General features: G+C 40.3%; 1 protein-coding gene across 1 annotated transcript in view; it reads left to right on the top strand.

Moving 5' to 3' along the window:
• Window positions 1-4,133: 4,133 nt before the first annotated feature.
• abcg4a (ATP-binding cassette, sub-family G (WHITE), member 4a) overlaps window positions 4,134-21,581 on the top strand; it is a 46,415-nt gene continuing 28,967 nt past the window's right edge. Inside the window, exons 1-2 of the mRNA XM_062047764.1 lie at window positions 4,134-5,852; window positions 10,944-11,173. Coding sequence (XP_061903748.1) covers window positions 10,945-11,173 — 229 coding nt within the window. The 5' untranslated portion in view covers window positions 4,134-5,852; window position 10,944. The remainder of the gene's footprint in view (window positions 5,853-10,943; window positions 11,174-21,581) is intronic.

The following is a 21,581-nucleotide window of genomic DNA, read 5'->3' as shown; positions in this document are numbered from 1 at the left end:
TAGTATATGCACCTCTAAATCAAATAACTTGTTACTTCACGTGTGCTAACTTTTAGCATACTACCTTCTTTGCTGATTTTGCATAGCCTCAGAGTCAAATATTTTGTTTCTTGATGCATGATAAATGTTAGCATGCTATCTTTTTTCTGGCTCATTTTGCAGGTATACGTCTCAGAGTCAAATATTTGTTACTTCACATATGCTAACTGTTAGCATGCTACCTTCTTCACTAATTTTGCATATAGTATATACACCTCGGAGTCAAATAATTTGTTACTTCACATGTGCTAACTGTTAGCATTAGGGGTGTGGGAAAAAATCGATTTGAATTCGAATCGCGATTCTCACGTTGTGCGATTCAGAATCTATTCTCATTTTTAAAAAATAGATTTTTTTATTTTTATTTATTTTTCATTTTTTATTAAATTTTTTTTATTTAAATTTTGACAATAGTGTCACAGTGGCTTACACTTGCATCACATCTCATAAGCTTGACAACACACTGTGTCCAATATTTTCACAAAGATAAAATAAGTCATATTTTTGGTTCATTTAATAGTTAAAACAAATTTACATTATTGCAATCAGTTGATAAAACATTGTCCTTTACAATTATAAAAGCTTTTTACAAAAATCTACTACTCTGCTTGCATGTCAGCAGACTGGGGTAGATCCTGCTGAAATCCTATGCAATGAATGAATAGAGAATCGTTTTGAATCGGGAAAAAAAAATCGTTTTTGAATCGAGAATCGCGTTGAATCAAAAAAAATCGATTTAGAATCGAATCGTGACCCCAAGAATCGATATTGACTCGAATCGTGGGACACCCAGAGATTCGCAGCCCTAGTTAGCATGCTACCGTCCTGCTAATTTTGCATATAGTATATACACCTCAGAGTCAAATATTGTGTTACTTCACGTGTGCTAACTTTTAGCATGCTACTTTCTTTGCGGATTTTGCATAGCCTCAGAATCAAATATTTTGTTTCCTGGCTCATTTTCCAGGGATACACCTAAGAGTCAAATGTTTTGTTTCTTTCCGCTTGTAAAACGTTATCATGCTTCATACTTTATGCTTCATGCTGCATACTTCAGCTGAAATGCTATCTTTAATGACATGAAGTTGTTAAAGATGGCGATTTTTTAAATGTTTACATGACATCCTAATAAATGGTCATTTTTGAATCATGTTAAAAAATGTACTGCACAAAAAAGAAGCACATGCACTTGAGCAAATCAACAAGTTCAAAAAGGAGTTGGAAGAAGCATTTTGAAAGGAAAATAACAGAGATTTCTTTCCCAACTAATGTTAAAAGGCTAGTAATGTATACAACTACAACAACTTAAACTTGCAAAGTTATCATTTCTGTTATGTTAAAGGCAAAATGAATACATTTTTAGGTCCTACGGTGAGAAAGTTGAACAAATCCCCTCACCCCACAAGTAATATTTCATCTGAAGATGCAAGTATTAGTATCTTTGCATTGAGTTATTACAGCTATATTTAAGATGAATAATCACACACACTAATAGGTGTCCCGCAGCAGGAAGTTGACCAAAAAAACAAAATCCCTTGCCTCATTACAGCTCATTAAGTGGCTCTCAGATGAAATGCACTCCGGGGAGGTTACTCACCCACATCCAAGCGCGTGTACTCCCCCGAGTTTTCTGACAGAAGCTCCCAGTAAGTTTGATCCTCGTCATTTCCAGCCACGCCGTTCACACTCTCCAGAAACAGGCCAAAGTTAGGGTCCTCTTTCATCGTGAACCTGGTGGGTGCAAACCATTAGAGCACTGAAGTACACTGCTATAAGAAAATAGATATAGAGTGTCAATTGGAGCCTTACTGGAAGCCTTGATGTGCCTCCTGTATTCTCCTCAGAGCACCTAGCAGCACCCCTCCCTGCACCACTGAGGTGAAGTAGGTTTCAGGAGTCATGTTGGACATTTCGTTGACCACCGACAGCTTGATGGTAAGAGGAGCCTGACCTGCACAACACAACATAACAGTTCTACGCAGCAAACTATAACCACAATCAAAACAAAAACATTCATACATTTTATTCTCAGGGCATTCAATTGTCGTAGAAGACGTTTCGCCTCTCATCCACCGGCTTCATCAGTTCAGATCTAGTCTTAAACTTAGATTGGTCAGATGTAGATCTCACCAATCTAAGTCTATGAGCATGGACTAATGAAGCCTACTTAGATGAGAGGAAAAACGTCTTCTAAAACAAACCAAACAATCCAGTAGCGACAATTGAATGACCTGGACGAATAAGAACATCCGTATACATTCAGACATTCACACATTTTAGTTACTGGATCTCAACATTTACACTCGCCTCCATTTGTCAGCACCACTTGAATGGAAAACAGCAGAAGGCCAGCAAAGAGCAGAGTCATTCTTCTTAGCGCCATCCTGTATGATTCCTTCCTTGCTGCTGGCTTCTACTTATATTCTACGCCCAACCCCTCACCTTCTTTCATGCGACCGCTTGGTAAGTAAAGTGTCTGAGGTTAAACTACAATCTCAACTGTAACACAAGCGCCTTCCTTTCAGTCCATGTATGTCAGCGTAAATAATTTCTTTGATAAATGACCTGCCTTTGTGAGACTAAGAGGTCATGTGTACAACCATGCACCTACAGGGAAGTGCACAATCTTTATTTTCACAAGGTAAATACATCATTATGCAACCCACATCCTGTGAAGTAAAATAAGACAAGGAACTTGTACATGGCGTACATATCGCAACTATTTTTTATAGAAAAATATATATATATGCACCCAGGAAAATACACATTTGCAAATTTTAGACTTTTTAAAATTATTTATCCTGTTCGGCAGCTATACAGTACACTTTTTTTTAATTTAAATGGACATAAATCTATATTATTGTATCTTTTATTCAAATACACACTGAGCGAACACCCTACTTATTGTAACCTTACATAACTTACAGACATGCATATGTATTAGTATTGAATGCATAACAACAAAGTACATTTCTGCATTGTATATGAAACAGTTGGACCTAAAATGCAATTTTTGGGGGTGTCAAACTCATTTTCATCGTGTGCCACACACCACAATTACGGCCGCCCTCAACTGTGAAACTTATAATGATACAAATGTATAACTGCCTCATGATATACAATTGTCCCCTCATTTGACAAATAGCATCCAAGCAGACACAAGACATTGATACAATCTTGATTATACAAACAGTCGTGGTCAAAAGTTTACATACGCTTGTAAAGAACATAATGTCATGGCGGTCTTGAATTTCCAATAATTTCTACAACTCTTATTTTTTTGTGATAGAGTGATTGGAGCACATACTTGTTTGTCACAAAAAACATTCATGAAGTTTGGTTCTTTTATGAATTTGTTATAGGTCTACTGATAATGTGACCAAATCTACTGGGTCAAAAGTATACATACAGCAATGTTAATATTTGGTTACATGTCCCTTGGCAAGTTTCACTGCTGTAAGGTGTTTTTGGTAGCCATCCACAAGCTTCTGGCAAGCTTCTGGTTGAAATTTTGACCACTGCTCTTGACAAAATTGGTGCAGCTCAGCTAAATTTGTTGGTTTTCTTACATGGACTTGTTTCTTCAGCATTGTCCACGTGTTCACAATGGGGTTTAAGTCAGGACTTTGGGAAGGCCATTCTAAAACCTTAATTCTAACCTGATTTAGCCATTCCTTTACCACTTTTGACGTGTGTTTGGGGTCATTGTCCTGTTGGAACACCCAACTGCGCCCAAGACCCAACCTCCGGGCTGATGATTTTAGGTTGTCCTGAAGAATTTGGAGGTAATCCTCCTTTTCCATTGTCCCATTTAGAGAGCATAATACTACCACCACCAATGTCTTATCTTTGTCCATGTGATGTGATTTTTTTGTGACAAACAAGTATGTGCTCCAATCACTCTTATCACAAAAAAACAAGAGTTGTAGAAATTATTGGAAACTCAAGACAGCCATGACATTATGTTTTTCACAAGTGTATGTAAACTTTTGACCACGACTGTATATGTTTTTTACTTGTAAACAACGTTGCAATATAGTTGTATTTGTAAATTGAGGCGATGTTGACGTCTCACATTGGATCCACGTTGTTGGTTGAGAAATGACCACAAATCAACATCACAACTTGACATTGAATAAACGTTGTCCAAAAGCATGTTGTTTCAACGTTGTATTTGTGTTGTCAAATATTGGTTGGGAAATGACCAAAGTTCAATGGTCAAATCAACATCAGAACCCAACATTGTCAAAAAAGCTTGTTGTTCCAATGTTAGGTTTGAGTTGCTCAACGTCAGGTTAACAAGTTCTCAACATTGTTTTAATGTCTTGCACCTGCTGGGGTATTAAAGTCCACCTATTGTAAAAAATGATTTCAAAAAGGGCTTCCAATGACCCCAAAAACGCCTTCCATCCATCCATATTCTACCGCTTGTCCCTTTCGGGGTCGCAGGGGGTGCTGGAGCCTATCTCAGCAATTCATTAAATAAACTTGTTGCTTCTATTAATTATATAATATTCAGTTAAGAACTGCAGCTATGCAGTATCAATTTTTGTACGTTAAAAATTAAATACTGGGGAAAGGGAAGTCTGGGCTTCCCTGCTTAGGCTGCTGCCGCCGCGACCCGACCTCAGGTAAGCGGAAGAAGATGGATGGATGGATGGATGGATTCATCAAGAAAAATGACGTATGTTATTATTTCCATGAAATGCTGTACCTGCTATCTCTCTCCATCAGGTTTTTTTTTTTATAAACCCTGAAGTAAACAAACATGCAATGTGTAATTAAAATGTGTTTGTACTCTGCACTAACAGGACACAACACATAGAAAGTCATTAGTGAAAAATGTCACAGCAAAGTTTCTTATAGGCCTTCTCATTAGGTACACCTGCACAATCAATGATTCTGCCTTTGCAAGAATAATAATGCTAGCTATACATATAGCTGGCACAGGTGTGCATTGCTCCAACGGGGAGGATACGAGAAGACAGGTGCGGTGTTCTAAAAAGGCGCCTCGGTTTCCTCTCCGGGGTGATGTAAGGCACGTCGGGCCCACTTGAACGCGAGTAACCCCGCCTGCTTTACCGAAAATAACCCAGCGACTGCAGCATCAGCACCGATCAGCTGCGCAGGTGCGGTCGTTAAAGAGACAGCGGGATTCAAACCCGAATCAAGACGTGCGATTCGGAATATTCAGATGCGTTTGATCACGTGTTTAAAATGAGCGCCAACGAGGACGCCACGTTGATGAGCAGCCTCGCATTGCAGTGCATTTAATTGACTCCCACATGGTAATAAGCAAAATATTTATGTTTTTTTTCTTCCCTCCCTTCTTCCTGGCTTCTCCAATCGCATCCCGGCTGCAACGCCCTGCAACGTCCCTGGCCGCCGTGCATGCGCGCGCACAAGCACCCACCTCACGCGCGCGCCGGGCTATACTGTTGCAGCATCACTGTGTGTACATGCTCCTCATCCCTCAGCATCAGCACCCTCCTCTTCCTCCTCTTCCCTCGGACGGATGCCATGAACACGAGTGGGGTGCATCTGGACGTGATTTTAGTCCCGGGAGTAGCAGAGGATGCAGGATGATGATGATGAGGATGATGATGACATGATGAGCGGCAGCCGCACCCCAGGAGATATTTTGACCAAAGAAGAATCCTTCCTCTTTTTTCTTTGCTCCGATTTGGATTGTGTTGGTCTTGGACACACTGGGCCGGTTGCTTGGAGCGTCTGATGTGCCGGGATTGTGTTGTTTTACCCCCAGTGGACCGCTGCTATATCCCATCCTGACCCATTTCAACACACAACAATAAGTAAGTGCAATGTGTGTGTGCGTGTGCGTGTGTGGGTCGGATGCAACAATGTGTAGGAATGCCTGGTTGTGTGACCTTTAAATATACTAAATATATATCATCATTTTCTGATTAACAGGTGCTTTTTTTTTAAAAGCGCCACACATTTTCCAAGTGCTCACGTGTCGTGGCTGCAGGGGGCCCCACATGATGACCGAACAGGCATAGGCAGGCCTTCATCTGACTAAGAGGCCATTAAAGTCTGGTTTTACAGGGCTTATAGGCAGCCTGGTAATGGAAATTCACTAATGGCATAGTGATCAATAGAAGCGCGACGGTCAATGTTGTGCATGCGAGCATATGTTATTACAGGCCGCTGCTATAAGACTGGCTGGAGTTGGTACACACACTGATCACATGATGGGTCCATCAATGTTTTTTTTGGTAAACGTAACACATATAGCAAATAATATTCTCTGATTAGTCTTTACTGCTTATCTGCCAATGAAACATATTGGGATTATATACCTGTAATATTTAATTTAAAGAATATATATACACAGTTGCCATATAGCAGGGCTATTCAAATTTGCAAAAGCATTCCTAACAAAGCTCCTGTTGTATAATGCAGTGGTTCTCAAACTTTTTCCTCCAAGTACCACATTAGAAAACACTTAAAAATGTGTGTGTGTGTGTGTGTGTGTGTGTGTGTGTGTGTGTGTGTGTGTGTGTGTGTGTGTGTGTGTGTGTGTGTGTGTGTGTGTGTGTGTGTGTGTGTGTGTGTGTGTGTGTGTGTGTGTGTGTGTGTGTGTGTGTAAACATATATGTATATATATATATACATACAGTACAGACCAAAAGTTTGGACACACCCTCTTATTCAATGTGTTTTCTTTATTTTCATGACTATTTACATTGTAGATTGTCACTGGAGGCATCAAAACTATGAATGAAACACACATGGAGTTATGTACTTAACAAAAAAAAGGTGAAATAACTGAAAACATGTTTTATATTCTAGTTTCTTCAAAATAGCCACCCTTTACTCTGATTACTTGTTTGCACATTCTTGGCATTCTCTCGATGAGCTTCAAGAGGTAGTCACCTGAAATGGTTTTCACTTCACAGTTGTGTTTGTCCAGTTCAAAAAACTTGTGAGAGAGACATTTTTGCAGCAGATTCTTAGAAACACTAGAGTGCTGTCATAGAGATGATCTTTGACTAGCTTTTTTGCAGAAGGTCCTTAAAAACAGCAGAGCGCTCCTGTAACTCTGACAAAATAAATACACCAAAGTCAAATGTCTACTGTAGAGGACGCTGGTTCTCCAGGATATACAAAATAATGATTGTGAATAGAGAAGTTCGGAACCCTGGTCTTTAGCTTTCTGGAAACGTAGCCCCCAAAACACTTTAGTCGAATATCCCTGCCATATAGACTCCAATAATATTAGTATAGACCAGGCGTCCTCAATTACATTTGTATGAGAGTCAGATTTTTTCGCAGCAGAATCCTATAAGGGCTATTTTGTTGGGGGGAAAAAAAGGTATATTTGATATATAATAATACAAATTAAAAAATATATATATATTCTAATAAAAGCAATAGTAATGATGCATATCATCATACATCCTGACTGGAATTTGAACCCACATCCTGTTGTTTGAAGGGAAAGTATTACTACTCATTGAGCTATATAGCCTCCCTTGAAGTACCCCCTGCATTGTTAACCATTTTTTTCATCTAACATGGTTTCATTATTTGGGTTTGGCATGCCAGATTCATCAAGGGACAGTACTATGAACTGGATACAACTTAGAGTAGTCAGTGTACGGCTTGTATGGATGTACTATTCACTGGAAATGACATTCATTATTGTCTAAATAGTTGGCAACACAAGTAAACAATATGTGTGAATATTTAGCGTGAGCATCTTTGTGAAATAGCCTTGATCCTCTTGGGCATGGAATTCACCCGATCTGATTACTGGAATCCTCTTCCAGTTCTCTATGATGATATCACCGGTGGAGTTGGTGGATGTTAAACACTTTGCACTCTACCTTGATTTCACTTGAAGATTCACCACAGATGCTCAATTGGGTTCAGGTGTGGGGGAGACATACTTGGCCACCCCATCACCTTCCTTAGCACGGCTCAACAAGGTGTTATCATGTTGCTTAGCAACAATACTAACATATTACATGCTTGACTGATGGCAAGACACAATTGTTTTGCTACTCACTTGCGTTGCCAACTATTAAGACATTGTCTGTGTGTTAATTTATTTTCAGTGGATAGTACATCTCCAGTGCATCTGGAAAGTATTCACAGCGCTTCACTTTTTGCACGTTTTGTTATGTTACAGCCTCATTCCAAAATGGAACAAATCCATTTTGTTGTTTATAAAAAAAAAAAGCAAATTTGTTAAAAATAAATAAATACAAAAATCATATGTTCATAAGTATTCACAGCCTTTTCTTAATACTTTGTTGATGCCGCTTTGGCAGCAATTATAGCCTCAAGTCTTTGCATGGCACACCTATTTTGGGGCAGTTTCACCCATTCCTCTTTGCAGCACCTCTTAAGCTCTATCAGGTTGGATGGAAAGTGTTGGTTTTCATCCAGGATGTCTCTGTACATTGCTGCATTCATCTTAGTCTAGTCATGGACGTGACCAAGAACCCGATGGTCACTCTGTCAGAGCTACAGCATTCCTCTGTGGAGAGAGGAGAACCTTCCAGAAGGACAACCATCTCTGCAGCAATCCACCGATCAGGCCTGGATGGTATAGTGGCCAGACGGAAGCCATTTCTTAGTAAAAAGTTTGCCAAAATGCACCTGAAAGACTTTCGTATCACGAGACAAAGATTAACCTCTTTGGTGTGAATGCCAGGCATCATGTTTGGAGGAAACCGGGCATTGTTCATCGTTAGACAAATACCATTTCTACAGTGAAGCATGGTGGTGGCAGCATCATGTTGTAGGGATGTTTTACGGCGATAAGAACTGAGAGACTTGTCATGGTAGAGGGAAATATGAATGCAGCAATGTACAGAGACATCCTGGATGAAAACCAATGCTTCCCATTCTACCTGATGGAGCTTGAGAGGTGCTGCAAAGAGGAATGGGCAAAGAGGAATTGGCAAAACTGCCCAAAGATATACAGTATGTGCCAAACATACAGCATCATATTAAAAAAGACTTGAGGCTGTAATTGCAGCCAAAGGTGCATCAATAAAGTATTGAGCAAAGTCTGCGAATACTTATGTACATGTGATTATCTGTGTAGTATCTGCTACACCGATGTCAAACTCAAGGCCCAGGGGCCAAACCTGGCCCACTACATAATTTAAAAAGGCCCACACAGCTTGAAAATAATATAAATTGGAGTACTTTATCTTTCTATTTATTTCCATTTTCAAGGAAAAATGCCTGCAGTTGCATATCTTTTTAACTTTAATATCATAAATTGATTAGAACACATTACAAAACAAATATACTGTACATTCCAAACTGTTTTTTGTTAAAATAAAAATACCAACTTTTCTGCATGACTTATGATTTTAAAGTAAGTTATCTATTCATAAAAATGTACACAAATGACTCAGTTCAGTTGCTTCTAATGTAAGAAAAAACAAAACAAAAAAAACAGTCATGTTATTTGTCTATTTACAATATGCTGTTAAAAAAAAAAAAAAAAAAAATCCACTAGATTTTACGGTAAAATTCTGGCGACTGAGCTGCCAGTTTTTTTACTGCAAAATCTACAGATTTGTTTTATGGTGTAATGTACGTAAAAATATATATAATCAAATGCATTAGCAATAGTGTAACAATATCATGAGGGGAATCTTCATATATTCACATTTGTTTATTCAATGTTGCAAACAGCCCTCTGAGGGCAGCCATTACTGCGATGTGGCCCACAATAAAAATGAGTTTGACACCCCTGTGATACAATATCAGCAAAACTCATCGTACACAATTGTACTATTTTGTAGAAAGGAATTTTGGAAAAGGCTTGCTCATGTGAAATTACTCAGAGAACAATGTTAGGTATGAAAAACAATACACTAGTATACTTTCATTGGCAGAATAAACCTTTCTACTATTCTGGCTTATTATTATTGACCATATTGTTATTAACCTCTGTAACCTAACATATTTACCAACTGTAATAGATTTATGCTGTATCTCCTAATATCTCCGCAATGCCTCCACGGTTAGATTAAAATTTTTTGGGATTTATGCAGATCCTAAATGCACATACGCAGGTGCCACTAGGTAAGAAAAGTTGGGATTGAAATGGAGTGGTAATTATTTTTTTGCTGACACCTAGTGGGCAGAATAATTCATTAAGTCAAACTCATGAGCATGATGTTGAATGATGTTTATACGTTTAGTACTGGATACTTTTTAAAATGCTTCTGCTTAAGAGACTTTGTATCCGTTGGTAATATGCAACTATAATTATTTGATACTTGTTTATATTGACAAATGTGATATGCAACTACAGACTTTTGACTGCAATATTGTTCAATTAAGGACACAATTACGTATGTCTAGCTTGTGTGCTATTGTGTGCTTAGTTGCTGTGTAGCTGCTATCTCCAAGTAACCTAGTATAGCTGCTTGTATCAGAGCATATATCTGAGACAATTTTTTTTTTTGCTGATGTCAGACCGATATCCGATATCAATATCGGATCGGGAGAACCCCTAGTAACGGATGACAGTTAGTGTGGCTGTGCGAGAGTACCTTGTTGAGAGTTCCCTTCCCAACGCCTTAAGAGCTGTGCCGGACAATGAGTTCAAAGCCATTGGTTTTAGCTTATTGTCCAGCACCACTGGACTTAACTCTCAACCGGTGAGAATGTGTGGACACGGGTTCGAATACCAGGCAGGGTGCAGGGCTAGACTTGCTGAGGGTGTTATTTGAAGCAGTGGAGTTCTATAGTACATCAACCACAATAATAAACATATTGTTGAATTGGTATCTCTGAGCAGTATTATCTTTGTACAGACTGACTTGTCTGCATTGGACCTCATTAGTGGCCCATCAGTCAGTCAAATCCTGCAGACAGATGCCTTCAAGTTGTCTGTGTCACTCTTTCAGCATGGCGGAGAAGACGTTGGAGCAAGGCTCCGTCAGCATCCCCATGGAGGAGACCAAACTGCACAGTGGGGCACCCCAAGAGGCGCCCCTGCTCACCCACCTGAAGAAAGTGGAGAATCACATCACCGAGGCGCAGCGCTTCTCCCACCTCCCGCGGCGCTCCGCTGTGGACCTGGAGTTCAACGAACTGTCCTACACTATTCGCGAGGGTCACTGGTGGAGAAGGAGAGGTATTGCAGATCTTCCACTCCCCTTTAATAGTCACTATGTTTCCATGCACTAAATTAGTCTGATTTCTCAAATGTTGTTTTTTTGTGTGTGAAGTCCAAGTGTCCATGCACACTTTTTAATGTGGGAATGATCATACGCCATGTGCCTTCCGTACACTGGGGGGCGCTTATTTAATTTTAGTGCAGCTAAATTAATTCCTTTTCCGGTTGACCTATGATGTCACACTAGCCATCTGCGGATCCTTACAACTTGTTTTAACTGATTACAAATATTACGTCCCTAATGGCTATGCTGATGTTAAATAGCAGACAGTCTCAAGAAATGATCTTGGATTTCGCTAAGGACATGATGCTACTACCATGAATGTGTCGGGGCGGATGCAGGTCCGATGCAAAGAAAGACCGGCGGAAGAGTTTTTTGGAAGGAACTTTTGGATGAAAATCATGGAAACAAAACTTTTGAATGTCTCAAAGTTCACTCAAAAGGCTCAGTGGATTGATGGGAGGAGTTTTGAAATGTCCTCTTCTGTCATTCTTGTTGTAGCGTTCTAACGCACGCACACACACACACGCACTCACACATACACACTTTGCTGTGCTCAGCAGAGTTTAGCCATAGTAAATAATTTACACTCACAGATTGGCACACTGTTTGCATCTCCTTTGAGTCACATATGATTGATTTGCTTATGAAATATGACCAATTTTTCAACACGTCACCCTTATTGTGGATGAAAGCTTGTTAGTGTATCAACTAATCTGCCCTTTCTGTACTTTGTTTACCCGCTTTGTAAGCTTAACAAGGCTGGTGCACTTGCATTTAAGTAGACTTAGGAGGGGTCAGACATGACTGACTTAGTATGAAAAACTACAGAAGAAACGTAACGGGCCCATAGAGCATTTCTTACGGGGGCGGCGGCAACAGTCAGGGCGTATCGAGCAGCAGTCAATAATGTTTTTCCTTCGCTCATCAAATCCAACCTGAGCTCTCTGTGTGTGCTCTTGTGTTGTCTCTTCGACTCATGCAGAGGATGTGTGAACAGGAAGTGCATCAGCTATTCCTAATTAAGCAAAGCCTTTTACCAATATTAGTCATCAAGCATAATGTAATTCATTACAAAACATAACCTATCTATCCATGTATTGATTTATCTATCAGGTGTCATTCATGGTTTGTTAGTTTCTTAAATGCTTCACAAGTTACATTAAGAAGCTTTACATGCTTACATTTACTAAATACAAGTCTGAAAAGGAGTTGGAAGATGTAGAGCTTAGTCTACCTACTCCTGATAATTCATTTAAATCAGTGTTTCTTAACCATTATTGGGCTGCGAGCTCAAAAACAAATCTGTTTTTCATCTGTACTACAAACCCCAAAACCAGTGAAGTTGGCACGTTATGTGAATCGTAGATAAAAACAGAATACAATGATTTGCAAATCCTCTTCAATCTATATTCAATTCAATAGACCGCAAAGACAAGATACTTAACGTTTGAACTGGAAAACTTTATTTTTTGCAAATATTAGCTCATTTGGAATTTGATGCCTGCAACATGTTTAAAAAAAGCTGGCACAAGTGGCAATAAAGACTGCGGAAGTTGAGGAATGCTCATCAAACACTTATAGGTAACATCCCACAGGTAATCAGGCTAATTGGGAACAGGTGGGTGCCATGATTGGGTATAAAAGCAGCTTCCATGAAATGCTCAGTCATTCACAAACAAGGATGGGGCGAGGGTCACCACTTTGTCAACAAATGCGTGAGCAAATTGTCGAACAGTTTAAGAACAACATTTCTCAACGAGCTGTTGCAAGGAATTCAGGGATTTCACCATCTACAGTCCGTAATATCATCAAAAGGTTCAGATAATCTGGAGAAATCACTGCATGTAAGCGGCTAAGCCTGTGACCTTCTATCCCTCAGGCGGTACTGCATCAAAAACCGACATCAGTGTGTAAAGGATATCACCACATGGGCTCAGAAACACTTCAGAAAACCACTGTCAGTAACTACAGTTCGTCGTTACATCTCTAAGTGCAAGTTAAAACTCAACTATGCAAAGCGAAAGCCATTTATCAACAACACCCAGAAACGCGCCAGCTTCGCTGGGCCCGAGCTTATCTAGGATGGACTGATACAAAGTGGAAAAGTGTTCTGTGGTCTGACGAGTCCACATTTCAAATTGTTTTTGGAAACTGTGGACGTCGTGTCGTCCGGAACAAAGAGGAAAAGAACCATCCGGATTGTTTTAGGTGCAAAGTTGAAAAGCCAGCATACGTGATGGTATGGGGGTGTATTAGTGCCCAAGGCATGGGTAACTTACACATCTGTGAAGGCACCATTAATGCTGAAAGGTACATACAGGTTTTGGAGCAACATATGTTGCCATCCAAGCAACATTATCATGGACACCCCTGCTTATTTCAGCAAGACAATGTCAAGCCACGTGTTCCAACAGCGCGGCTTCGTAGTAAAAGAGTGCAGGTACTAGACTGGCCTGCCTGTAGTCCAGACATGTCTCCCATTGAAAATGTGTGGCGCATTATGAAGCGTAAAATACGACAACAGAGACTGTTAAACAACTTAAGCTTTACATCAAGCAAGAATGGGAAAGAATTCCACCTGAAAAGCTTCAAACATTGGTCTCCTCAGATCCCAAACGTTTTCTGAGTATTATTAAAAGAAAAGGCCATGTAACACAGTGGTAAAAATGCCCTTGTACCAACTTTTTTGCAACGTGTTGCTGCCATTAAATTCTAAGTTAATGATTATTTGCAAAAAAAAAACAAGTTTCTCAGTTCGAACATTAAATATCTTGTCTTTGCAGTCTATTCAATTGGTTATAAGTTGAAAAGGATTTGCAAATCATTGTATTCTGTTTTTATTTACGAATTACACAACGTGCCAACTTCACTGGTTTTGGGTTTTGTAATTTGTAAAACACTTTTTCACCACATGTGGCAGTAATGACAATATCAAGTACGTATATTAGTACATATTTTTCTGATAAGCCTGACCTCCATCCATCCATCCATTTTCTACTGTTTGTCCCTATCGGGGTCGCAGGGGGGCTGGAGCCTATCTCAGCTGCATTCGGGCGGAAGGCGGGGTACACCCTGGACAAGTCGCCACCTCATTACAGGGCCAACACAGATAGACAGACAACAGTGCCTAAGTGTGTTAAATAAATAATGCTCTTTATGATCAACACATGGTTTCATATCATTTGACAAGATTGTGAACTGTAAGTTGGTTAGATATAATTATTTAATACGGTTAAAATCAAAAGTATACTAAGTCAGTGTTGATATTTGAGTGGGTCCCGGGACCCTCTGTAGTGGAAAAGTTGGGCCCAGAGGTCAAAAAGATTAAGAACCCCTGATTTGCAATCATGCATGGATTTAACATGATTACATTTGCAACATTTTTGACACATATTGAGCTACTCAAAATGTATTGGTCCATCTCAGGCAACATTATTTTTCATTTTTTGAATCTAGTTTTTTATTCCAGTAATGACTCATTTCAAAAACAGGATTTGATTAAGTATCTGTGGTAGACGTTTTTGCAATCAAAATGCAACTTTGCAAAAGTCTTACTGTTTCATGCTTCTTTTTAGTCATGTTGAATTTAGAACAGGCTGTACAAAGTGGGGCGCAGGGACAATTTGCAGCCCAAAACTCCAGTTTTGTTGGCCTGCAGAATATTGTTGAGATAAAAATCAAACAAAAAAGCAACAGTTCAAATGTAAGACAAAGGAGTTAAATACTGAAATGTAAATACTATTAGCAAATAATAATACGCTTGTCACCTTTAACACAAAGCTGAGACAAAGTTTTGTCTTTTTTAAGCTTTTTTTTTTTTTTCAAAATAAAAAATATCACTATGGCCCCTGCATGCTTTGATTTTTTTAGTATATGGCCTGTGTTGGAAAAAGTTTGAAAATCTCAGTTTTAGAGCTTTTTGGCAGTACAGTCGTCTCTGGTTTATTGCTGTTAATTGGTTCTGGACATGACCGCAATAAAATAATTTCCGTAAAGTAGGAAACATTGATTACAAGTTAAACGTTTTTATAGATAAAGTTTAAAAAAAACCTTTCACGATAAGTTAGGAAAGCCCTCTAGACATTAAATAAAACCTTTTGGTCACCTTTACACTCTTTTAATCCAATATATTAAGACTGTCTGAGGCGAACTCAACCAGTGGCCACGATACTGAAATTGGTTTGGTTTCCTCTGGCCAATACTACTTAGGTCAGGGGTCGGCAACCTTTACCACTCAAAGAGCCATTTTGGCAAGTTTCACAAATTAAAGAAAGTGATGGGAGCCACAAAAAAAATTTACAATTTAAAATGAAAAACACTGCATACAAAGCTTAAATGCTTTGTGCTATATTAACCAGGGGTCTCCGACACACGCACCGGCACGCACTTTAATGTGGACATTTGATGTTAGTGCAGCCCGCGAGTTTTGAATGAATGGCGCTTGATAGCGTCATACTTGCCAATCCTCTCATTTTTCCCCGGGAGACTCCCGAATATCAGAGCGTGATGACACCGCCCTCTACAGTCTGCCCTAACAGTGTACCTGCTTGACCACACGTAAGTGACAGCAAGGCGTACTACCTCAGCAACCACACATCTTACACTGACGGTGCCAATACCCAGAATCCCATGCAGCACTAACTCTTCCGTACTAGTTTAGCAACCACACATCTTACACTGACGGTACCAATACACATCTGACACTGACGGTACCAATACACATCTGACACTGACGGTACCAATACACATCTTACACTGACGGTACCAATACCCAGAATCCCATGCAGCACTAACTCTTCCGCTCAACCAACGCAAGGAGAGGGGGGGGGGGGGGGGGTTGATGTGTGGGGGGGTTGTGGTAGCGGGGTGTATAATCTAGACCGGAAGAGTTAGGACTGCATGGGATTCTGGGTAATGGTTGTGTTGTGTTTATGTTGTGTTACAGTGCAGATGTTCTCCAGAAATGTGTTTTTCATTCTTTTTTGGTGTGGGTTCACAGTGTGGCGCATATTTGTAACGTAACAATGTTAAAGTTGTTTGATACGGCTACCGTCAGTGTAAGCTGTGTGGCTGATGACTAAGTATGCTTTGCTGTCTCCTGTGTGTGCGATTAATAACAACATGCAACATGCGGCTGGACTGGCACGCTGTATGTAAATGCTATAGAGGACAATTACTGCAGTGCAGTGCAATCAGGGCACGCCCTGTATCTAGTATTTATAGTCTAAATAGGATTATTTTTTCCCTGGGAGTTATTTATGAGAGACACTGAGATCCATAAGTCTCCTGGGAAAATCGGGGGGTCGGCAAGTATGTAGCTGAGCCGCATCAGAGTGGTCAAAGAGCCGCATGCGGCTCCGGAGCCGCGGGTTGCCGACCCCTGACTTAGGTATTGATATTTTAAGTACATTTAGCCAGTTTTATGCTTTAAAGTGACAAATTCAGGCCAAAAATGTTGTTTGAAGTATGCTTAATTTTTTTTTTAATCACCAAAAAGCTGCAATATGGTAAAGCCACAATATCTGAAGCGAGATGTGGCGAAGGATGGCTGTATTGGAGGGGTTTTTTTCAGCTAAAACGTAACATTGAAAAATGCATTTATAATGATGTTACTTTTAGAGCTTTTTGGCAGTAGCTGCAAAATGTTGAAAGCTTCTTCCATCTTGGCTCTCTTGTTTTATACTCAGGCTGGTTATTTGCTGTAGGGCCTCATCAGGGGCGGACTTACCAATGGCTTGGGGCCCCAAAACATCACATAAAAAAAAATCTCTTGTCCAGACACGGCCACCATCAAGAGTTCTCTTTTTCCCACCAGTCACACACCTACGGCCTTTACAATAATAGTGCTAAGCGCCACAGTCGGTCCAGCTGTGCAAAAAAAATTATGATGTACAAGAAACGGCTTACAATTTATTTATTGTTGATTAATGTTCTTATCGATTACAGTAAAAGTGCTTAGATCCGTGAGACGTGTTACGCGTCTACTTGCATTTTAGTTTCTAATACGATAAATGGCCATGTTGTTTTTGCTATGTAGAGGGCCCCAATGACTAGTTTTGCTTTGTGCCCCCAAATGACTGACTACGCCCCTGAGTCTCATCAGAGTTGCTATAGCTGCAGTCATGTATCAATCAATCAATCAATGTTTATTTATATAGCCCTAAATCACAAGTGTCTCAAAGGGCTGTACAAGCCACAACGACATCCTCGGTACAGAGCCCACATACGGGCAAGGAAAAACTCACCCCAGTGGGACGTCGGTGAATGACTATGAGAAACCTTGGAGAGGACCGCATATGTGGGTAACCCCCCCCCCCTCTAGGGGAGACCGAAAGCAATGGATGTCGAGTGGGTCTGACATAACATTGTGAAAGTCCAGTCCACAGTGGATCCAACACATCAGCGAGAGTCCAGTCCACAGCGGGGCCAACAGGAAACCATCCCGAGCGGAGACGGGTCAGCAGCACAGAGATGTCCCCAACCGATGCACAGGCTAGTGGTCCACCCGGGGTTCCGACTCTGGACAGCCAGCACTTCATCCATGGCCACCGGACCTATGGAACTCCCCCTCGCAAGGGACAGGGGAGAAGAGGAGAGAAGAAAAGAAACGGCAGATCAACTGGTCTAAAAAAGGGGGGTCTATTTAAAGGCTAGATCAGGGGTCGGCAATCCAAAATGTTGAAAGAGCCATATTGGACCAAAAAAACAAAAAAAATCTGTCTGGAGCCGCAAAAAATTAAAAGCCATATTACATGTGTCATGAGATGTAAATTTAATTAAGAGGACTTAAAGGAAACTAAATTAGCTCAAATATAGCTACAAATTAGGCATAATGATGCAATATGTACATATAGCTAGCCTAAATAGCATGTTAGCATCGATTAGCTTGCAGTCATGCAGTGACCAAATATGTCTGATTAGCACTTCACACAAGTCAATAACATCAACAAAACTCACCTTTGTGCACTCACGTACAACGTTAAAAGTGTGGTGGACAAAATGAGACAGAAAAAGAAGTGGCATAAAACACGTCCTAGAAAGTCGGAGAAAGTTATGCATGTAAACAGACTATACGGTGAGTTCAAGGACCGCCAAAATAAGTAGGACAAAACGGCGCTCGCCAAATACTTGAATCAGTGAAGCATATTTAATATAAACAGTGTGATTTATAACAATTACGGAGGTTTGTGTCATGTTTGTCCTCCTACAGAAACCATACTAAAACAAAAAAATTGATTTTTTTTCCCCTCATCTTTTTCCATTCTTCATACATTTTTGAAAAATCTCCAGAGAGCCACTAGGGCGGCGCTAAAGAGCCGCATGCGGCTCTAGAGCCGCGGGTTGCCGACCCCCGGGCTAGATTATACAAATGAGTTTTAAGATGGGACTTAAATGCTTCTACTGAGGTAGCATCTCTAACTGTTACCGGGAGGGCATTCCAGAGTACTGGAGCCCGAATAGAAAACACTCTATAGCCCGCAGACTTTTTTTTGGCTCTGGGAATCACTAATAAGCCGGAGTTCTTTGAACGCAGATTTCTTGTCGGGACATATGGTACAATACAATCGGCGAGATAGGCTGGAGCTAAACCGTGTAGTATTTTATACGTAAGTAGTAAAACCTTAAAGTCGCATCTTAAGTGCACAGGAAGCCAGTGCAGGTGAGCCAGTATAGGCGTAATATGATCAAACTTTCTTGTTTTTGTCAAAAGCCTTGCAGCCGCATTTTGTACCAACTGTAATCTTTTAATGCTAGACATAGGGAGACCTGAAAATAATATGTTACAGTAATCGAGACGAGATGTAACGAACGCATGAATAATGATCTCAGCGTCGCTAGTGGACAAGATGGAACGAATTTTAGCGATATTACGGAGATGAAAGAAGGCCGTTTTAGTAACACTCTTAATGTGTGACTCAAACGAGAGAGTTGGATCGAAGATAATACCCAGATTCTTTACCGAGTCGCCTTGTGTAATTGTTTGGTTGTCAAATGTTAAGGTGGTATTATTAAATAGATGCTGGTGTCTAGCAGGACCGATAATCAGCATTTCCGTTTTCTTAGCATTGAGTTGCAAAAAGTTAGCGGACATCCATTGTTTAATTTAATTAAGACACGCCTCCAGCTGACTACAATCCGGCGTGTTGGTCAGCTTTAGGGGCATGTAGAGTTGAGTGTCATCAGCATAACAGTGAAAGCTAACACCGTACTTGCGTATGATGTCACCCAGCGGCAGCATGTAAATACTAAAGAGTGCAGGGCCAACAACCGAACCCTGGGGAACTCCGCACGTTACCTTAACATAGTCCGAGGTCACATTGTTATGGGAGACGCACTGCATCCTGTCAGTAAGATAAGAGTTAAACCAAGACAAGGCTAAGTCTGACATACCAATACGTGTTTTGATACGCTCTAATAAAATATTATGATCGACGGTATCGAAAGCGGCGCTAAGATCAAGAAGCAGCAACATAGATGAAGCATCAGAATCCATCGTTAGCAATAGATCATTAGTCATTTTTGCGAGGGCTGTCTCCGTAGAGTGATTTGCCCTGAAACCGGATTGAAAAGGTTCACAGAGATTGTTAGTCACTAAGTGTTCATTTAGCTGCTGTGCAACAATTTTTTCGAGAATTTTGGAAATAAACGGAAGGTGGGAGACCGGTCGGTAGTTTACCATGAGGTCAGGATCGAGGTTAGGTCTTTTGAGCAGAGGATGAATAACCGCTTTTTTGAATGCTAGGGGAACAGTGCCAGAGGAAAGTGATACGTTTATAATATTTAACACTGATGGACCTAGTAATACAAACAGTTCCTTGATAAGTTTCCCAGGAAGTGGGTCAAGTAAACATGTTGTTTGTTTTATCCCACTTACACGCTGTAATAATTCCTCTAATGTTATTTCATCAAAAATAGAGAGACTATTTTGGAGGGCAGTGTCCGTCGTATATACAGTCGTATTTGTGTTAATAGAACCCAGTTGTAGCTGGGATGCGTTGTCTTTAATCTCCTTTCTAATGAGTTCAATTTTCTTATTAAAGAAATTCATAAAATCATCTGCCGAGTGGGTGGAGCTACTGGGAGGAGTCCCTTGTTGGGTTAGCGATGCTACTGTACTAAACAGAAATTTAGGATCGTTTTTGTTGAGGCGGATGAGATTTGAGTAATATTTAGCTTTAGCTAAGGTAAGCATGCGTTTATAAGTTATTAAACTATCACTAGCATTAGATACATCACGTGGATGTGTGTGTATCAGTGGCGGGCCGTGCGTTTCCCATCTAGGCCTTCTCAGTGGCCTTGTGGTTAGAGTGTCCGCCCTGAGATCGGTAGGTCGTGAGTTCAAACCCTGGCCGAGTCATACCAAAGACTATAAAATGGGACCCTCAGGGGTTGGAATTGGGGGTTAAATCACCCAAAATGATTACCGGGCGCGGCCACCACTGCTGCTCACAGCTCCCCTCACCTCCCAGGGGGTGAGTGTGATGGGTCAAATGCAGAGGATAATCTCACCACACCTAGGGTGTGTGTGACAATCATTGGTACTTTAAATTTAACTTTAACTTTCAGTGATGTCCTACTTAGTCCGACTTCAATAAATACCTCTCAAAATACCATAATTTATGTCGCCACATGACCACGGCTTGTAAAATACTATACAGAAATACACTTGCGCATTACTGGGTATTGAATTTGTCACGTGTGTACAAAAAGGGCTATTTTTTGGCGCATTTATAAATCAGTAAACCCGCATCGGATGTGGTACTGTCAAAACAAAAATAATTGTAAAAAACATATTGTATGTGAAAAAATATATTTCAACTCACAATACCGCTCGTAGTTGGTTGATTTGAGTGGAAGTGGCAGGCAAACTGTTATATCTGCCACCTAATCAACGTTTTGCTCTGCTACTTTGTTGGTTAAAAAAGTGAGTACCGCTGATTTCTCCGCTGGCCGAGTATGGCTCCGGTGCCACTTTCTGCTTTTGTAAATCACAACTTGTTATTGGATACCTGGGAGTGACAAGTGAGTATCCAATTACAGTCACGTTCAACGCAAGGCTACTGTCAACAATTTGTGATCTGATCGGCTATCGCAACTGTCTGTTAACTGAATGTCTTTGGTTCGTTAAACTGCACAGCTGCCGCTAATGTTGGGTCAGAAGGCCTCAGGCAGAATTCATACAGCGCTGGCAACAAGCCAGCTGAATTCTGATTGGATAAAAGCTCTAACTTAAAATAGCAACACAGGAGCCTAATATGACATGAAGAGAATATGATGAATACTTTTATATATGTATGGAAAGTCAAATAAAAATAAAATTTACATTTACTAATTAATGATCATAATTTATGTTAGGCCAGC

This window comes from Entelurus aequoreus, linkage group LG05 (assembly GCF_033978785.1).
Source record: "Entelurus aequoreus isolate RoL-2023_Sb linkage group LG05, RoL_Eaeq_v1.1, whole genome shotgun sequence".
NCBI classification, from domain to species: domain Eukaryota; kingdom Metazoa; phylum Chordata; class Actinopteri; order Syngnathiformes; family Syngnathidae; genus Entelurus; species Entelurus aequoreus.
This window is presented reverse-complemented; position numbering and strand designations above follow the sequence as displayed.